Raw genomic sequence first — 17,469 nt, 5'->3', positions numbered from 1 at the left:
CTTATTGTCAAGCACTTTGGTAACAGTTGCTGTTTTAAATGTGCTCTATAAATAAAGTTGACTTGACTTGGTTTCACCTGGGAGAGGTTGGCTTTGGCCATGTGGTAGGTCAAAAATCGGATCCAATAGAGACATTCCTCGTCTCCTGAAGTGGAAGGACCGTCTTTGTAGTGCTGCTGATACTGACGCACTGCCTTAGTGTGAAGGCTCTGAAATGTGTAAACACAAACATATATATGCACTTTAAATATACATTGCATATTTTAAGGAAAAGCAGCAAAGCGAAATAGTTTAATCAGCACATTTTAATTAAAGCAATGTTTATTAGCGTGTAATGTGTTCAAACGAACTGCAGCAGCAAACGAGCTCAAATGAACTCCCAACCTCAATATGTTCCCGATTCTGCTCCACCAAAAAATCCAGCTGGAGGTCATGAAGGTAGTACAAATAAGGTTTACTGTGGATGTCAACAAAGAGCAGAGATTTGTTGACAAACTCCTGGAGAATGTCCTCTACTTCCTCAGGCTCCAGATCCCACAAAACAGACAGCACCTAGGATAAAAAAACATTATGACGTCATATATTACTGCATCATTTTGGTCCAAATACTGCACTGTTCTGTACCTTAGCTGGGATCTTGACGTCCTTTTCCAACACGGTAAAGTCTTTGTAGAGATCTTGATGGTCCTCAGGCAGAACCTCGATGCTCGCAGCCATGGCCTGATCCAAGGCGTCGTAGTCGTAAGAGGACGACTTCCTGATGCGCTTGAACTGCTTCTGCTGCAGCTGGTGGAGGTAATAAAGCCAGCGGTTGGGTTTCTCTTTCAGCAGAGCACCGACTAGAGACACCACCAAAGGAGAGCCTGACCAGGAGTGGAGAAAAGAGAAAATACATGGAACATAAAGCATCTGATTTGAACCAGAACCAAAGAGAAAAATGGAGTCAAAAATTAACATTTTTACTGGGGTTTTTTTCTGTATTTAGACCTCAATAAAAATACTAACAAATAAGCAAGTTGCCTTCAAAAAAAATTTATTGAACTTTAAATCAAGTTTTTGGAACAATTTAGACTTTTACATGTTATTTACAGACCTTTACATTCTCTAACGATACCACGAGCTTCTTCTGGCAGAGTGTGGGGCTTTTTTTCAGTGTACAGAGCCAAGATCTCCATTGCCTTTTTCTCATCCAGACCACTTTCTACTTCCACCTCATGTTTGAAACCTAAAATATAAAAGCGCACAGAACATGGATTTTTTTTTATTTTTTTTTATTTGCTACTTTTATTGTTAAAAAGAAAATGTCACCGCATATGAGATCACATACCACCAACAGAATCAGCGATGCCTCTGTTTCTGGTGGTCATAAGAATCCGGCATTGTATATCAAACACTTTCACCACAGAGCTATCCCAGATGTCATCAAGAATTAGTAGGGATCTAGAAAAAATATAGATATTTATGACAAGGAAATGCATTTTACCTCAGCAACTACAAATGGCAGTTAACGTGTGAAGAACTTCCTTTTGATTTTTTTCCTCCACAATCGATTATGCACAAGTCCCAAATTTTTATTGTTTGAATGTTTATGAAGCATTCACACTATTGTGATCCATTTTTCTTCCTTACATTTTTCTGCGTCGCTCTCGCTCCACATTTTTTGTGCTATTTCAACAAATTATATTTCAAAACATTCCGCTTGTTCAAGACAATCCTGCTATGACTTTTGGTCTTGGTGCAACTTTAGCTTTTTGAAATATTTAATCATTTCTGTCTTTTTTTTTTTCCTCATAGAAAATGAATTGAGCTCATTTTACATCCTTGAAATCTTTAGATCTGTTTACAACTTTTTACTGCTCCTTTCACATTGTGTTCTGGTTCAGCTTCCTTGTGCAAAATTAAACTATTTTTCAGCTACTTTCAGCTAATTTCAGCTGTTTTTACAGCAGTTTTGTGCTCGTTTCAGTATCTTAAAAATATACAAAAAAAATCTGCTTCTTCTAACTTCGTTCTGCTCCTTTCAGCTTATTTCTGCACGTTTCAGGTTGTTCTGCTATTTCAGTTACTATTTAGCTGTTTTTATGCTAATTTTAGCTTTTCAGCTAATTCCACTTTTGTTGCACTCATTTCAACTTTTCTCAGCCTAATTCAGCAAAAATGTGCTCTCTCCACTTCCTTCTGGTAATTTAAGCTTCTTTCTGCTTTTTTAGCTACTTTTCAGTTGTTGTTTTTTGCCAACTTCAGCTTTTTTTAAGGTAATTTCCACTTTTTTGTGCTCATTTCTGCTACTTTCAATAAACATGTTCATTCTGCTTTCTTATGCAAATTTAAGCTTGTGCCTACATTTTCAGCTAGCTTTTTAGGACATGTTAGCTAATTTCATCCGTTTTCAGACAAATTCATGTTTTTCATGGTAATTTCTGCTACTTTCAACCTAATTAAATTATTTCTTCTAATTTCAGCTTATTTCTGCTAGTTTCAGTTATTCCAGCTGTTTTATGCCAATATTAGCTTTCTCAACTAATTCCACATTTTTTTTGCACTCATTTAAACTTTTCTGTTCTTTCTGCTTTCTCCTGCTGATTTACGCTTGCTCTTCTATTTCAGCTATGTTTCAGCAGGTTTTTTAGCTACTTTTAGCTGTTTTTCAGCTAGTTCTTCTGCAATAAGCATTCACACTGCATTTTCGCAGGAAATGTGATTTCTCTAGTTAATAACTGATTTTGACCCTGGAGAAACAATAACATATAAAGACCTAAAACCAAGACACACTCTAGCGGACCTTGGATACTTGCGCAACATGAGGAAGCGCAGACGCTCCTTGGCTTCGTCCAGAGAGTTGGGGTAGACTGACTTTTCATCCAGGCTCTGCTCCAGGCGGAAACACAATGACTGGATCTTTACCAGCAGGTCTGGTTTGTCCAGCTGACCAATAGGCAGCCAGTGGATCCCTCCAGGAAAACACTCTGGGTTCAGAAGAGGTAAACACTGAGAAACTGTTACAAAACATTTTTACAAGCTACTTTCAAAAACACACACCATCACTATTCAGAATAAAAATGTTATATTAGAGCATAAAAGGAATTCATACGGTTTACTATTTTTTTCTTATTTAGTATGAGTTAGATGTTGTTCACCTTCGATGAGTCCATGATGTCTAACAGCCTCAGAAGCAAGCACAGACTTGCCCGAACCAGCCATCCCATAGATTGTAACCCAGCCAGAGTCTTTCTGGAGGCGAAAAAGTTTCTCCCGAACCCGATTGATCAGCTCTGGTCTGCTGACAAATACTACAGGCCTTTGTGGTACCCCACCTTCACTTAGCATGGTCTGGACTGTTGGATAAAACAGAAGGGGATTCATGTAAAGACTGTGTAAGCATCTTAATTGTGAATGTACTGCATTATATCACAAAAGGAGAGAATTTAAAAACAGCAAGTACATGATCACTCCTCGACTCCTTCACTTAGAAACCTCCTCTCTCTCAACCCACAACCTCCCACTTCTCACCATATGGCGTATGATGGTCAGAAGAGCCATTCTGATCTCCGTATGAAACACAAGGTAGATCAGCTCGCAACAGATTGGCCAAATCATCATATGCCTCTTTAACCAGAGCATTGTAGAAAGAAATGTAGGAACGATTGTCCTTCCTCAGCAAGAGGTCAAGCAGGGCGGCAGCTTGATTCTTCCTGGTGGACTGGAGAAAAAAATAAAATAAAATGTGCTTTAAACAAACAGCTTTTTGACAGTCTTATTGAAGGCCTTAGTACTCGTCATCCAAGATGAACCTAAATATCCAATTATGTGGCAGAAATTCAGAGTGTTTAACAAAACGTCTGAGGAATTTATCATGGCTCAAGCTCACTTGTGTCTTGATCTTCTCCTCTTCTTCCACAGTCATGACGCCATCGCTGATCATGTGGTCCATGAGATAGGTGGGCTTGATGTCCTCCTCCAGTTTGTGGCGAAGGCGCAAGAGGCAGCTCCGCGCCCGTTCCTCCATCACCATCTCTGCACGAGACACTGACCATGCAGGAGCTAAAAATGTATAAAGATAAAACATGGAGAATTACTGAAAGATCAGTATTTATGCATTTTTCCCCCAAACCTACAATCTCATATCTAAAGAAGGTGAAAGCATAAAATGAAAATGCAAAAAGAATGCAATAATTTGCAAACCTGGATTGTAACATATTGTACTAAAACCTGTATAAACTTTTCTGTATTGATGGTGCCCTTTCAGGCACGTTAGCTGCCAATGCCAGAGGTACTAATGCACCCCCATAGCATCAAAGAGGCAGGCGTTTAAACTGTGCTGATAAGAGGCCGGATGGTCCCTTTCCTCTTTAGTATAAAGGACACGGCATCTGTGGTTCCCAAATATTTTAATTTTTTGATTCATGTGACTAAAAAACAGCTGCCAGAAATAATTCCACTATTTTTAGACAGATTTTAACAGACTGGTGAACCTCTGCCCATCTTTACTTATAAGAGATTCAGCATCTAAACTGTATTTTTGTGGCTTACTTGCTTAAAATTGGGGTTGTAGATCCCTGCAATCAATGTCCTTCTTAATGCTCATTGCTAAGAAAGTCATCTGAGGCGTTGAGTGTTGACACACCAGTGTATTTTGACAATGGCCCACTTCTGATGCCATGGTTGTCAGACTTTGGGTATGTTTTGCACCAGCCAAGACTCAGACTAGGCCTAGTTTACTATATTTATGTTATAAAATTTGATGTGCCACTGTCTAAATTTGGGTTAAATAAATGTATATTTAATTTCAGCTTGGGCAATGGTGTAAGCCACACCACTCAATCCATATGCTCTGATTTGTAGACTTGAGTCATAATGGAGCCAAAAACATTTTAGCAACAAGGTTTGTGGGACTTTTCCCATTAAACAACAGTATAAAGCTTATAGTTATATGGATGAAAACAGCTGATGTTTGCCTAATTCATAAACAACCCCTAACAAACAATTTTATGAGGGCACAGTTTAAACATGGGTCATCATAAAAATAGGTCCAGGAGCAGGAACTCATAGCAAAACTAAATGTACAACTTTTATCAGCTGGTCAATTTATTTTTATACTTTAATCTCTTCCAGTACCTAATAACCAGGCTAAATTCACTTACCCTTGTCTAGAAACGAAATATTAATTTAAAGACGGCATATCAGAGATAAACCTACAGTTTAGTGCTTCGTATATGTCTCAGGTGTTAAGACAAATTCACCCACTCCGACTTAAAAGAAACAAAGAAAGTCCGGGAGAACTACTTACGGGTGTCCTTTCTTGATTTGTAAGAACGCTGTTTGTTGACGTGTACGCTTCCAAGGTAAAATAACTCTTAAAGACTCCAATGAAATGCCAAGAGTACTGTATTAATTTTCAGTTGAAGCGATATTACACGCCCAATTTGCTTCCTGACACACAACAAAAACAACGACTCCGGTTTTATACAGCCAATCACAAGACGGTATTTAAACACGTGACTAATGACCTCATGTGTTTGACGAATCTGTAGCTGGGCAAACTGATGCTGCATTCAAAGACCCTGTCACTGTCGTTTTTCTTAAATTCGTTTAGTGAAATGATTTTTTATTTTGCTGATGTAGTGTTATCCGCCAAAATGTTTGGTTTTCTGAAACCCTTATAATAAAGAAGGCAACAAATTTTATTTTAAAAAAATTGTAATTTATTAATTATATTACATACAAATGTCAGCCATTTTGTGAACTGCTTGGAGTTTCCAAGCTCCTGACCTTAATTCATTCAACCTTTATTTAGACAGGTAATCCCATTGAGCCTCGAGGACTCATTTACAAGAGAGACCTGATTTCAACAAAGAAAGATGACAACAATGGACAACAGCAACAACAATAAACAATTATAAAAAGTCATACTGCAGGTTTTTTTTTTTTTTTTTTTTTTTTTTACAAATAGGATGGCTAAAAGAAAAAGGTAACAAAAAAAAAAAAAAAAACAGCTAGATTCTAAGGCGAATGTAGAAAACTAAAAACAGGAACATGTCTGCATAGGTCCCTGCCAGGAGTCCAACAGATTCTTAAAGTCACTTAGAGAGGTCAAGGTCGAGAGCTTCAAATATTTTGTAAGAAATTCCAGGAAACAGGAGCGGAGTAGGAGAAGGCCCTTTTGCCTAGTTCAGTCCTCACTGAGAGAACACTGCAGGTAATAATGTCCTGAGAGCGCACTCCGTAGCTGCACTCACACAGAGACATGTAGGAGGAGATGTACAAAGGCAGCAGACCAAGAAGTGACTTAAAGATGAAAATGTAGAAGTGAAAGAGTCTGCGCGAAGTTAATGATGTCCAGTTAACCAGTGAATACAGGGTGCAGTGGTGGGTACGATAATCACAGCCAGTTATGAATCTTTGTGCACCATGATAGACAGCATCCAACATCTGCAGGGTTCTTGTAGGAGAGTTCATGTAAATAATATCACCGTAATCAATGGAGGGAAGGAAAGTCACAGATACAAGGCGTTTTCTAGCATTCAGGGTTAGACAGGATCTGTTTCTGAAAAAGAAACCCAGTTTAACTTTCAGTTTCTTTACCAAGTTTTCCACATGGAGCTTAAAAGAGACATGTGAGTCGACCAAGATACCCAGATATTTATAGGAATCAACAAACTCAATGGGGACACCATTTGAGGATAAAATCGGAGGAAGAACTGCTGGGACCAACTTCCTATTTGAAAAAAGCATCCCTTTGGTTTTGTCGGCATTTAGGACAAGTTTGAGGCGGAACAAATCTGTCTGGATGTAGTTGAATGCAGATTTCAAAAGCTGGAAAGCCTTAGCAATAGTTTTAGCTCGACAATAAACAACTGTGTCATCAGCATAGAAATGTATGGATGCATTAGGGATGTTTTTGCCTACATTATGTATGTAGATTGTAAAGAGGGTGGGTCCTAAGACTGAGCCTTGTGGCACACCATTGTTGACTGTTAAATAACTGGAGGAAGTACCATTATGTTGAACACAATGCTTCCAGTCTGAAACATAATTAGAGAACCAAGCAATGGTGTGTTCTGAGAAACCAATTTCTGAGAGTTTATGACACAAGATGTTATGATCCACAGTGTCAAAAGCTTTAGACAGGTCTAAGAAAAGTGTAGCACAATAATCCTTAGCATCCAGTGCTTCAACAACGTCATTAAGAACCTTCAGTGAAGCAGTGGTTGTGCTGTGTTGTTTCCTGAAACCAGATTGATGTGGAGGTAAGATATTAAATGAGTCCAGGTAATTTTTGATTTGAGAGTTTATCAGTTTTTCTAGAACCTTGACTAAAATGCAGAGTTTAGAGATTGGTCAATAGTTGTTCAGTGAGGTGGGGTCACCTCCCTTCAGCAAAGGAAGAGCAAAGGCTGTTTTCCAAGTGTCTGGGATGGAGTTTTGTTTTATGGAGAGATTGAAGATGGGGGTCACAGGGACTGTGATGATATGAGCAGCCAGCCTTAAGAAATAAGGTGGAAGTTCATCTGAACCTGCAGATTTTTTAGGGTCAAGATCTTTTAACAGTTTATTGACCTCACTGACTGAGAATGGAGAAAAAGAGAAGCTGTGATTAACTGAGGATTGACTTGTAGGAGGGATTTGATTTGTAGAAGTTTGGTTATTAAGTGAAGTGGCTGATTTTCCATTAGTAACTGTGTCAAATAAAGAACTAGAAGCAACAAAATGTTTGTTGAAACAGTTCAGGATCTCGTGCTTATTTGACACAGGAACAGAGTTAATGAGAAGTTGTGATGGGAGGTCAGATGATTGGGGGCTGCCTGAGAGAGATTTGATAGTTTTCCAGAATCTGTTAGGGTCATTTAGATTTTTGGAGGTCTGAGATAAGAAATAGTTGTGTTTTGCTGCTTTGATGGCAGTTGTGCATTTATTCCTCATCTGTCGAAAACTCAACCAATCAGTGTCTGAGTCAGATTTTCTCGCTGCAGCCCAAAGATGGTCTCTCCTGTGCAGGAGGTCAGCTAGCTCTGGAGTAAACCAGGGGCTGTCTCGTCCCTTTATTCTGAACTGACGAAAAGGAGCATGTTTGTTCACAAAATAAATGAAACTATTATGAAAATAGTTCCAAGCAGAGTTCACGTCATCAGTTAACAGAATACGATGCCAGTCAAAGTGAGACAGATCCCAGAGGAATGACTGTTCACAAAAATGTTTCAGATCCCTTTTTTGAATTAATCTGGGCTTAGAAGGTGGAAGTTTAATATCTCTCAAAGCTGCTGTCACACAATGATCACTCAAGATATTGGCAAATACACCTGTACCAGGGAATTTGTGAGGCATATTAGTTAGAAACAGGTCTAAGATGGAGGATTTTTCAGGACGGTTTTTGTTTAATCTAGTGGGAGAGTTGATCAGTTGGGTAAGATTGAGAGACAGGCAACATTCCTTGAATTTATCACAGAGGCGGGTCGACTTACACCAATCAATGTTGAGGTCTCCAGCCAAAAGGATCTCTTTGAATTTTAAATTACCAAGAAATTCCATCAGAGCCTCTGGTGATGCTGAGGGTGGGCGGTAACAACAGACTTCAGATAAGATCTGGCCACCATGCAAGGTGATGCTTACAGCTAAGGCTTCAAACTGGTTTGGAATTGTTAGAAGACACAGGACTAGCAACCAAAGAATCTCTGATGTAAACAGCGACTCCCCCCTCCCCCCCCTTTTGACGATCACAGCGGTAGATGCTAAATCCATTGATCGCCAGGTCATTGAGTACAGATTTGTTGAGCCAGGTTTCAGAGACTCTTTCAGGTGCTGTTTGAGTGGAACTTCCCCATATAACATTTTTATTCAAAGGGATTATATTTACAGGATGTCTACTCATGTAGTCATTTAATACGGTTTATTTTTCATATTTGATTATTTTATTTCATTTATCACATTACAATAACCTCTCAGTATTTTCTAAATATAATCAAGTTTAGCTCATCCAAACAGCCACAGCATCTTGTTAAAACATAGTGTAGGATTGAATTTTGCACATATTTATGATAAATTACCAACACCTGAAACTGCTTTTTAGTAAATCTTTTAAACTTTATGTTGTTTTAAAAAGATCCATTTGTCGTAAAATACTGTTTTTTTTATTGAGTTTACATGTTCTGTTACAAAGTTTGCTGCATTAATATTTAATGCAACTTTGTTTAATTTTCAGACTTTCTCAATCCTACTTAAACGCAAGTATTTAAGATGAATCCACACTCATTAGACAATTTATTATATTAACTGTGGTACAGAAGAAAAATAAACGCAGTTATTCGTTTTAATGAAAACTTTTGTAAAAGTATGCAATTGCTTTTTTGTGCAATTCAAGGTCCACTGGAAACACTGAATCCAATATCCACTTTAATAAAATTCAGCACCTTTTGTTTTAACAGCAAATGCAGCCGTACTGTTTAAGAAATAAAACTACAGTACTTTGTAACATAGTAACATAACTAGTTTAACAAGCACTCCACTGGTAGATACTATGATGTCCAGGACAAATACATAAAAAGAAACAACTAATTTAGGAACAGCAATCAAATAAACGCCAACACAAAGCTCATGCAAACAAGTGGCATGTCTCTTTTCAACAAGTTAAATAAAAACAGCATAAAAACAAAAACAGAACATTTAGCATTCTAGCTCATTGTAGAGTCCGCAAGCAAAGAACAAACAATATCGATAAAGAGCCCTCTCATATTTTCCATTACTATTTGTAAAAATGGCACTTACTGTACACAACTTGAATCAACTCTTGATATTAAAGTCTGTAGAAATATTAACGAGTGAAGGAGTATGAAATGATACTCTTCTAAAAATATCAGCATCTTTTAAATTATTTTATCAAGCTGGTCGTACGACTGAAATACTAATGTTTTATTATTTTGTATTATTGCTTTTAAGAGAGTCTAAATAGAAATGTAACAAACATCGTTTTTATCCTTTATGAAACGGGGAACATTATGAGGGAAACACACCTTAAGTACTTATAAAGGATGCAGGTCAAAGTAAACGGTGATTATATGATGTATACATAAGCACTGTAAGGAATAAGGATGAAACACTATTGTGGACTTCCTAGAATGCCTCTTTTTTACTTTTTAAAACTCTTAAAACACTACTTTAGTTAAACTTTTGAGTTTTCTTTTAGATTTTAGCTTTGTTTAGTTGGCCTAAGAGCTATCTCCACAGATTTAGACTTTACTTTCTCAACAGAAAAATAATCCTCTTCAACTGCATAGTTTTTTTTGTTTGTTTTTTATTCACGAGAGACGGAGTCCTGGGCTGGGTCCTGTGGGAGGTTTGCAGGTGGTGGGTCGTTGCTGAACAGCAGCTTCCTGATGATATTGGCGTAAAAAGGTCCATAAACAGCCCTGTTGTAGTTGACAAGGGAGATGAAGTTCTTCCCGATCAGAGTGAGCTCAGGCTTGACAGCGGCCAAACCGACAGGCACCTCTTCAAGTTTGACCTGGGGTTTGGGGTCAGAGAGGACCCCCATGAAGTACTGCTGCACACGATCCTCTGCAGGGGAAGGTAGTAGAAAAGACAAGACCAGTTCGATCCATTGAAACAAGCAGTGATAAATAACCCAGAACTAAAGAACTATGTGGTGCACGCACACCTGTTCAAACAACTTCAAACTACTTTGCGGTTCAACTTTCATGGACTCGCTCTTTGGCGGTTTTTCACGAGGAAAAAATTAAAACTGTACACGACACATAATTGTCAACTTTAATATTACTCAAGTGACTGGGACAGTATGGGATAGAGTAAAAAGTTAACGAAAAAAAAATACTTGGGGACAGGCGACGCAATTTTGTAGTTTTCTCTCAATAAGCCTATACTGTATCGCCACTCATGAGGACTACATTTCCCAGAAGCCAACAGTGCCATGCCCAGAAGCCCCATTGACTTCTGCTGAAACGGAGGTAAAGTTTGGAACCAATCCGAAAAGTTCAATCCTTATTCGTACAGTTACTTTGGCGCCTAGCGGATGCAGAGAGCCGCATGGAACCGAACCAAACCAGAACCGGACCTCCAGACTCATAGGTGAATCTGAGTGGTGCCCGCCGGCCCACAAGGCTTTCTGCGCGGGAAGGCGCCATCCAGAGATCCGGCGTTCTCTCTGGAGCCCACTGGAACTACCCGAAGTTGACCAGAACCGGCAGAGTAGGTCTGCCGAAATGGAACCGAGTCGGACTGGAACCAAGCTGCTGTTCTGCAGAGCTGGTGAGTAAAATTTAGTAGCTACATAAACGCATGTTGTTAAAATTAGTAGGTTTAAGAGCTTAGAACATTGCAAGAGTGTGGGAGGGGTTTATAAAGGCTTAAAATGTATAAAAACACTAAAATAAATATGACGTCCCTACTAGGCAGATTTTCACTTATTGCAGGGGAGTCCGGAACGTAACTCCCACAATAAACGAGGAACTAATGTATACTATTTTATCTCTATTTAAGGAGTAAAGAGGACACATCTGCACCTCATCAGTTTTTTTTACATCTTACCAACTAAAGTGCGAATTGGATTATTCTTCTGGCTGATGCTGCAGATTTGTCCTGTCAGTGTGGCCTGCAGCTCTGGGGTCAGTGCAGGGTACTTCCTTTCGATCAAAGACTTGTTGAGCTCGCAGCAAAGCTGAGCACTGACGCCCTCTAGTGCTTCTCGTAGGTTAAAGTCTCTGTGAAAGGAGAGAAACACAAAACAGATATTTATAAAAATAAGGTCACAGAGAGCCTGTGACGCACGGTGATAAATTTGAGGAAGAGGTATAGAATAAAAAGGTGAACTGACTGTCTGTGCATCCCGTCCAGCAGCACACTGATCATCCTCTTCAAGCGGTCCGACAGGGATGAAAGCCCCTGGACCGGCTCGCCAACAGTGCTGTACACAATGAGCAGCACCTCGTTCACCGCCTCGCACTGCTTGAGCTGCCATTGAATCTCCTGTAGTCGGGTCTCATCCGTCACCCAAGTCTAATGTGGAACAAAAAGACCTTCAATCTCTAAATTTTGCTGTTGTAGCAAGGCGAAGGTAGACATTAATATATTTCCTTATGCAAGTGTGTAATTTTACATTTGTTTATTTATATTACCCCGTTTTTTCACACTACCTCCGGCACTGGGCTATTTGAGAAATCCCACATGAGAATATGAAGGAAAGCAGCACTGAGTATCTGGAAGGGCCCAGGCATGGCTCCACGTCTTTTCTTCGGGTTGTTGGATTTTTCCGTGGCGACGGTGGCTGAAAGCAGTTCTTCTATTGCTGACTGGAGCCAGGAGGTGGTTTTGCTTAAGGCATCTGAAAAAAGTAAATTTTTTTATCAGCTTAACTTGGAAACAATAGATTGTGTGCTACATTATATATTCTAACATAACATTTAATTTCCCCACCATGCATTCTAGCAGTTACAAAAACTTTATTAATGTTTTTAAACTTACTGGGTGTTTTGTCCAAGACATTTTGAAACTTTTCCCTCTCATATTCAACACTGATCCTCTGCAGCACAGGCTGGATGTCTCTGATCGTATTGTTGACAAGGTCGACCCTCATCAGGTCCAGAACACGAAAGATCTCCCTTTATTTACAAAAAATAAAAAATTAATATATATAAACAATAAGGTAATAATAACTACAGAAATTGTATTTTCTGCGAAAAAGCAGTGTGAATTCTTATCGCAGAAGAACTTGCTGAAAAACAGCTGAAATTAGCTTAAAAACATGCTGAAACATGTGAAACATAAGAAGCCTAGATTAGAAGAACGCATAAAGTACACATATTTGCTTAATTAGGTTAAAATAAGCAGAAATGAGCAAAAAAATTGGGAAATCAGTTTTTTTTTTTAAAAGCTACAAATAGCAAAAAACATTAAAAGTTGCTGAAAAGGCAGAAAGAAGCTTAACCTACGAGAAGGACGTGGAAAGAGCTTAAATGAGCTTTAGAAAAGTGGAAAAAGCTGAAAAAGCAAAAAAATTGCATAAAATCAGCTAAATAGTAGCTGAAATAGTAGAAAACGCCAAAACTACCTGAAAAAAGTTGAAAAGAGCATGACAAACTGACATTAGCAGAAAGAAGTTAATTAGGCTGAAAGTAGCAGGAATGACCAAGAAAAATGTGACTTTATCTGAAAACAGCTTAAATTAGCTAAAGATTTTCTAAAAAGTAGCTGCAAAGGTAAAACAAGCTTTGAGTACAAGAAAGCAGAAAGAGCATGTTTGCCCATTTAGACTGAAAGACGCAGAAATGAGCAAAAAAGTATAAATTATCTGAATAAAGCTGAAATTAGCAACAACACCAAACAAAAACCAGCTGAAAAGTAGCTAAAAAAGCAGAAAAAATCTTAAATTACAAGGAGGAACTGGAGAGAGCATATTTTTGCTGAATTAGGCTGAAAAAGTTTAAACGAGTATAAAAAAACGGAATTAGTGGAAAAAGCTAAAATTAACATAAAAATAGCTATAGTAGTTGAAATAGTTTTTAAAAAAAGCTGAAAATTGCAGAAATAGGCTAAAAGGTGTATAACAAGCTGAAATTAGCAGAAAGACGTTAGAAGAAGCTCAAAAATGTTGTAGTTAGAAAGGATCTGAAAGGAGCACTAAACAGATGAAAACAACAGCTGAAATTAGCTGAAAGTAGCTGAAAACATGTTTAACTTTGTACCAAGAAGCTGAAAGAAGCTGAAGCAGAACAAAATGCGAAAGGAGCAGTAAAAGGTTGAAACAGAGCTAAAGATTTGAAGGATGTAAAATGAGCTCAATTCATTTTATAAGATAAATAAAGTGGCAGAAAAAGCTAAATATTTCAAAAAGCTAAAGTTGCATTAATACCAAAAGCCATAGCAGGATTGTCCTGAAAGAGCTGAACGTTTTGATATACGTTTTGTCGAAATAGCTTGAAAAGCTGTGGGACCAGAAACATGCCGACAAACATACAGAAGAAAAATGGAAGCATTCACACAATAATCAAACATTACAAAGCAGCAACAAATACTACAAAACAATACAAAATATAATCAAAGTTTATGTATCCTCTCAATCTGATAAAACTTATGGATGTTAAAATGCTCAAAACCAAAGGACTTTACCTAAAGAGCGTCACTATATTATCCACGTTTAATTCTCGTAGCTTCTTTATTTCTTCGTCCCTCATTGGGGCACACAGCTTGCCCATGGTGGTGATGATGTACGAGGTGAGTCCTGGGATGTCTACAGCGTCGTTGTCTGCCTGCTGACGTATCAGGTCCATGTCCAGCACCTCCATAATCTGGGTCCGCATCCGATTGGCACCAGGATTAAGAAATGAGAGCAATATCTGTTCAAGGAAGAAGACAAAAAAAAATACTTGAAGACATGAGGTCTTCAAATTTATTTTTAAATATTTGTTTCCATTTAAAATCTGCTCCAACGTGCAAGCTTAATTTTTGTCCACATATGATACTTTCAATTTTTAAAGTTACCATTTTGCTACTTTGAGGTGAACGCCACACAGAGAAGGTGATGAGTTGTAAAAGCTGGTAAGAATGTGAAATAGATCATAACACGATGTTTTGTGCACTGTGCACTAACCTCTCTGATCTCCTCCAGTAACTTGATGGCATGTTGATATTCAGGTGGGTCTTTGTTCAGTTCGGACTCCAGGATGTCCCAGAAGGCTTTGTGGACAACTTCTTTCACTGCATTTAATAAACTGACAAAAAAAAAAAAAAGGTAGTAGAATATGCCAGAAAACTGCTTTTTAAAATATAATTTTTTCCTGTTATATTTAAGCTAACATAAGGAAATAGTTCTGTTACCGCCCCCATCACGTACTGGGAAAGCCGAGGGTTTTGTCCGTGTCTGAGGGTGAGTGCAATCGTTAGCTAAAAGTCACTTTTACAGATCGTGCGCTAAAATTTGGTGTGGTAGTACCTGAAACTCATAAATCATAAACTACAAGCACTATTACATACTTATAATATAATTTATATCATATCTGTACTCATTAAAAATACATTATATTTTATATACAGTACGTTTTGGACTACAAGGTGCACTCAAAATCCTTTAATTTTCTCAAAAATCGACAGTGAGCCTTATAATCTGATAAATATGGTAATCGTGATTTTTAACTAAAATATGGAGCAGGTATCCCCAGTGAACTTCAGCCATGTTCCCCATTAGGCATTAACCAAGTTTCAAATGTTTTGTTCCAATATTTGCAACTAAAGACCCCCAGACCTTTACACACACAGTTCTAAGAATGTGTTGGTAAATACCTGTTTGGTGGTTTTAGATTTGGCTCCATGTGAAAATCCTTATTCAGCACAATCTCATGGGAGAGTTTGAGATTGAACAAGTCTCTTCCGGCCTCCATGACTTCATCTAGGTTCAAGACTCTTGGAGGGCTTGCTGTGAGGGGCAAACATGGAACAAACATCTGATTATCAAAGCTGCCTGATAACAACTGTAAGGTACAGAGAAAGAGAAAGAACGAAAACTCACAGGACGGAGTGCAGTGCTTGCTGGAGCAGTCACTGTTAAAGCTGTCACGCGAAGAGTCGAGGTCACTGGCCGCGGCCATGCCTGCGCTGCATTCTGACAACGATTCTGCGTCGCTGCCTTGGTCCTCGCCGCTGGACGTGGAGGGTCGCTCATCATTTCGAGGCATCTTGGGTCAAAGCTTCTCACAAGAGATATCAATAGAAAGTGTGTTCAGAGTCCAAATCCAGTGACACTGGCCGATCTACAAGGAAATTTAGAAGAAAAAAACAATAAAGTTGTTTTAGTAATTTCCAACAGAACCTGCAACAATAATAAGCGACTGCTGAGAGTTGATAAAACTTGAGAATGTATCCTTTGTTGCTATGGGTGGGTGCACAACAACAACAAAAACCCATCACTCGCGCTCAACAGCTGGCAGACCAGTCACCATGGAAACAGATCTATTGCATAGTTTCAACATCTTATCAATTTCACACAAACGGCATGAAAGAAAGCATTCTGAAACAACTTGATTAGTTTATGTTTACAGGTCTAGACAGTGCGTCAGCGTTAACAGAGGTCTGAACAAAAGACTGAGCATAAAAAGGGGAAACGGAGTCTCCAGGGCTACAAAGGACAACAGAGGTCTTCTTAACCGTCCTAGAGATCATGTTACACCTGACTCCATGTGTTCTCGTCTACAAATATATTTTAGCATAACATTTTCATGCTGATATTTTAAATTACACTTATTCAAACCTCTATTTACTGTAACATCTACATATAAAGCAGATTTAGCCTGTTCTAGTATTATCTAAAACATATGGCGACCCTTGGGTGTTCCTGGTCCCAGTTATCTGCAACCAAAAATGAGTAGAGTCAGCTCTTGCAGTTCAAAGATAGCTCAAGGAGAGACGATCAAAGCCGGGTCCAAACGAAACAGTAGGCCAATATTCAGAGATAATCTGGACGGACCAAGGCAGTGGATTTAAGAACAAATAATTAGGGATTAAAGTGTTGGCAGTCAACTCCTGCTTTAATGTGGGATTCATTTATGTATTTACAACAAAACAGAGAAAAACCTAAACTTTTACTTTTTATGAACATGCTTAATAGATCAAAATGTATTTGTCAGACCCTTGATACTCAGTTACTTACTATATAATTCATGCACAAACAAAGACAACTCCTAAGGATCCAGATTTTACTGCAGTATAATGTAAACAAAGCCCAGGATCAGAAAGGCGGGGCTTTCTGCACAAGGACTCTCCTCATTGGCTGCTGACGCCCGTCACTCACCACGCCATGGAAAACCTTTGGTTGCATAGTTTTGCAGACAAAACAAACAAACAAACAAAAAAAAAAAACATCTGCACACGGATAAGTGGGTACACATGATTCCAGCTACGGACTAAAATATGAAGACTACTATGAACACATAAAATAGTAAATACGGTTTAAACATGCAACACGAACAAAAACGAAGTACACTACTTCCTTGGATAGAAACGTTAATAATGCGAAATGTCAAACTCAACACTGATCGTTTACATTAAATGATCGTTTATATTAGAAATTTATCGTTGACATATCCACTGTCAGTTAGAACCTGCTTCTATTTCCGCTCCACAACAAACGCAAAGTGGCATTCGACGGTAACGTCGGAGTTACAGACAAGAACGCGACCTAGATTCATCTCAAGCACACAAACTTTCAAATGTTCGTAACACAAATTGGTTTTTACCTCATTAAAGTTTCCGGAAAGAGATACATGTAATTGTTCGCTTTAAAATCGTCCCGTTTTAGCTCTGTTGATACTCCATTTCTGGCTTTAAAAGGACAAACAGACTAAACCATTTCACACATAGGGGTGTATAATACTGCCCAAAAAAGCGAATACTAGGATTTTTAAAGTAAAATATAAGTCTAAAATTCAAAACAGATGTAAAAACTTAAAAATCATGATTAATTTAAGAATTACT

At 38.3% G+C, this 17,469-nt stretch overlaps 2 protein-coding genes across 2 annotated transcripts in view; both read right to left on the bottom strand.

Annotated features, from left to right (window-relative positions):
- apaf1 (apoptotic peptidase activating factor 1) overlaps positions 1-5,465 on the bottom strand; it is a 61,828-nt gene extending 56,363 nt beyond the window's left edge. The window contains exons 1-10 of the mRNA XM_037695968.1: positions 5,288-5,465; positions 3,869-4,041; positions 3,511-3,700; positions 3,138-3,335; positions 2,783-2,966; positions 1,328-1,440; positions 1,094-1,225; positions 625-863; positions 385-552; positions 78-209 (exon numbers count right to left, since the gene is read on the bottom strand). Of these exons, the coding sequence (XP_037551896.1) occupies positions 78-209; positions 385-552; positions 625-863; positions 1,094-1,225; positions 1,328-1,440; positions 2,783-2,966; positions 3,138-3,335; positions 3,511-3,700; positions 3,869-4,012 (1,500 nt within the window). The 5' untranslated portion in view covers positions 4,013-4,041; positions 5,288-5,465. The remainder of the gene's footprint in view (positions 1-77; positions 210-384; positions 553-624; positions 864-1,093; positions 1,226-1,327; positions 1,441-2,782; positions 2,967-3,137; positions 3,336-3,510; positions 3,701-3,868; positions 4,042-5,287) is intronic.
- A 4,722-nt stretch (positions 5,466-10,187) lies between these two features.
- tcp11l2 (t-complex 11, testis-specific-like 2) lies at positions 10,188-17,288 on the bottom strand. Its single transcript, XM_037695636.1, has 10 exons — positions 17,232-17,288; positions 15,509-15,749; positions 15,283-15,415; positions 14,594-14,714; positions 14,113-14,339; positions 12,469-12,605; positions 12,141-12,328; positions 11,822-12,003; positions 11,536-11,708; positions 10,188-10,548 (listed from the first exon to the last, which is right to left on the bottom strand). Exons 2-10 carry the CDS (start codon positions 15,672-15,674, stop codon positions 10,286-10,288), a joined length of 1,590 nt encoding a protein of 529 aa, XP_037551564.1. The 5' UTR covers positions 15,675-15,749; positions 17,232-17,288; the 3' UTR covers positions 10,188-10,285.
- Positions 17,289-17,469: the final 181 nt, after the last annotated feature.

Source organism: Nematolebias whitei, chromosome 22, assembly GCF_014905685.2.
Source record: "Nematolebias whitei isolate Nwh7 chromosome 22, NemWhi1, whole genome shotgun sequence".
In the NCBI taxonomy this organism is placed as follows: Eukaryota; Metazoa; Chordata; class Actinopteri; order Cyprinodontiformes; family Rivulidae; genus Nematolebias; species Nematolebias whitei.
The sequence above is the reverse complement of the archived record's forward strand: the minus strand, read 5'-3'. Positions and strand labels throughout refer to the sequence as shown.

Excerpts from the sequence above, each read along its gene's own strand:
- tcp11l2 (XM_037695636.1), bottom strand. The coding sequence starts at position 15,674 with ATGCCTCGAAATGATGAGCGACCCTCCACGTCCAGCGGCGAGGACCAA. Across the intron at positions 12,606-14,112 it reads AATATAGTGACGCTCTTTAG|GGAGATCTTTCGTGTTCTGG; the intron begins GTAAAGTCCTTT and ends TTGTAAATAAAG. Across the intron at positions 12,329-12,468 it reads TGTCTTGGACAAAACACCCA|ATGCCTTAAGCAAAACCACC; the intron begins GTAAGTTTAAAA and ends TACTTTTTTCAG.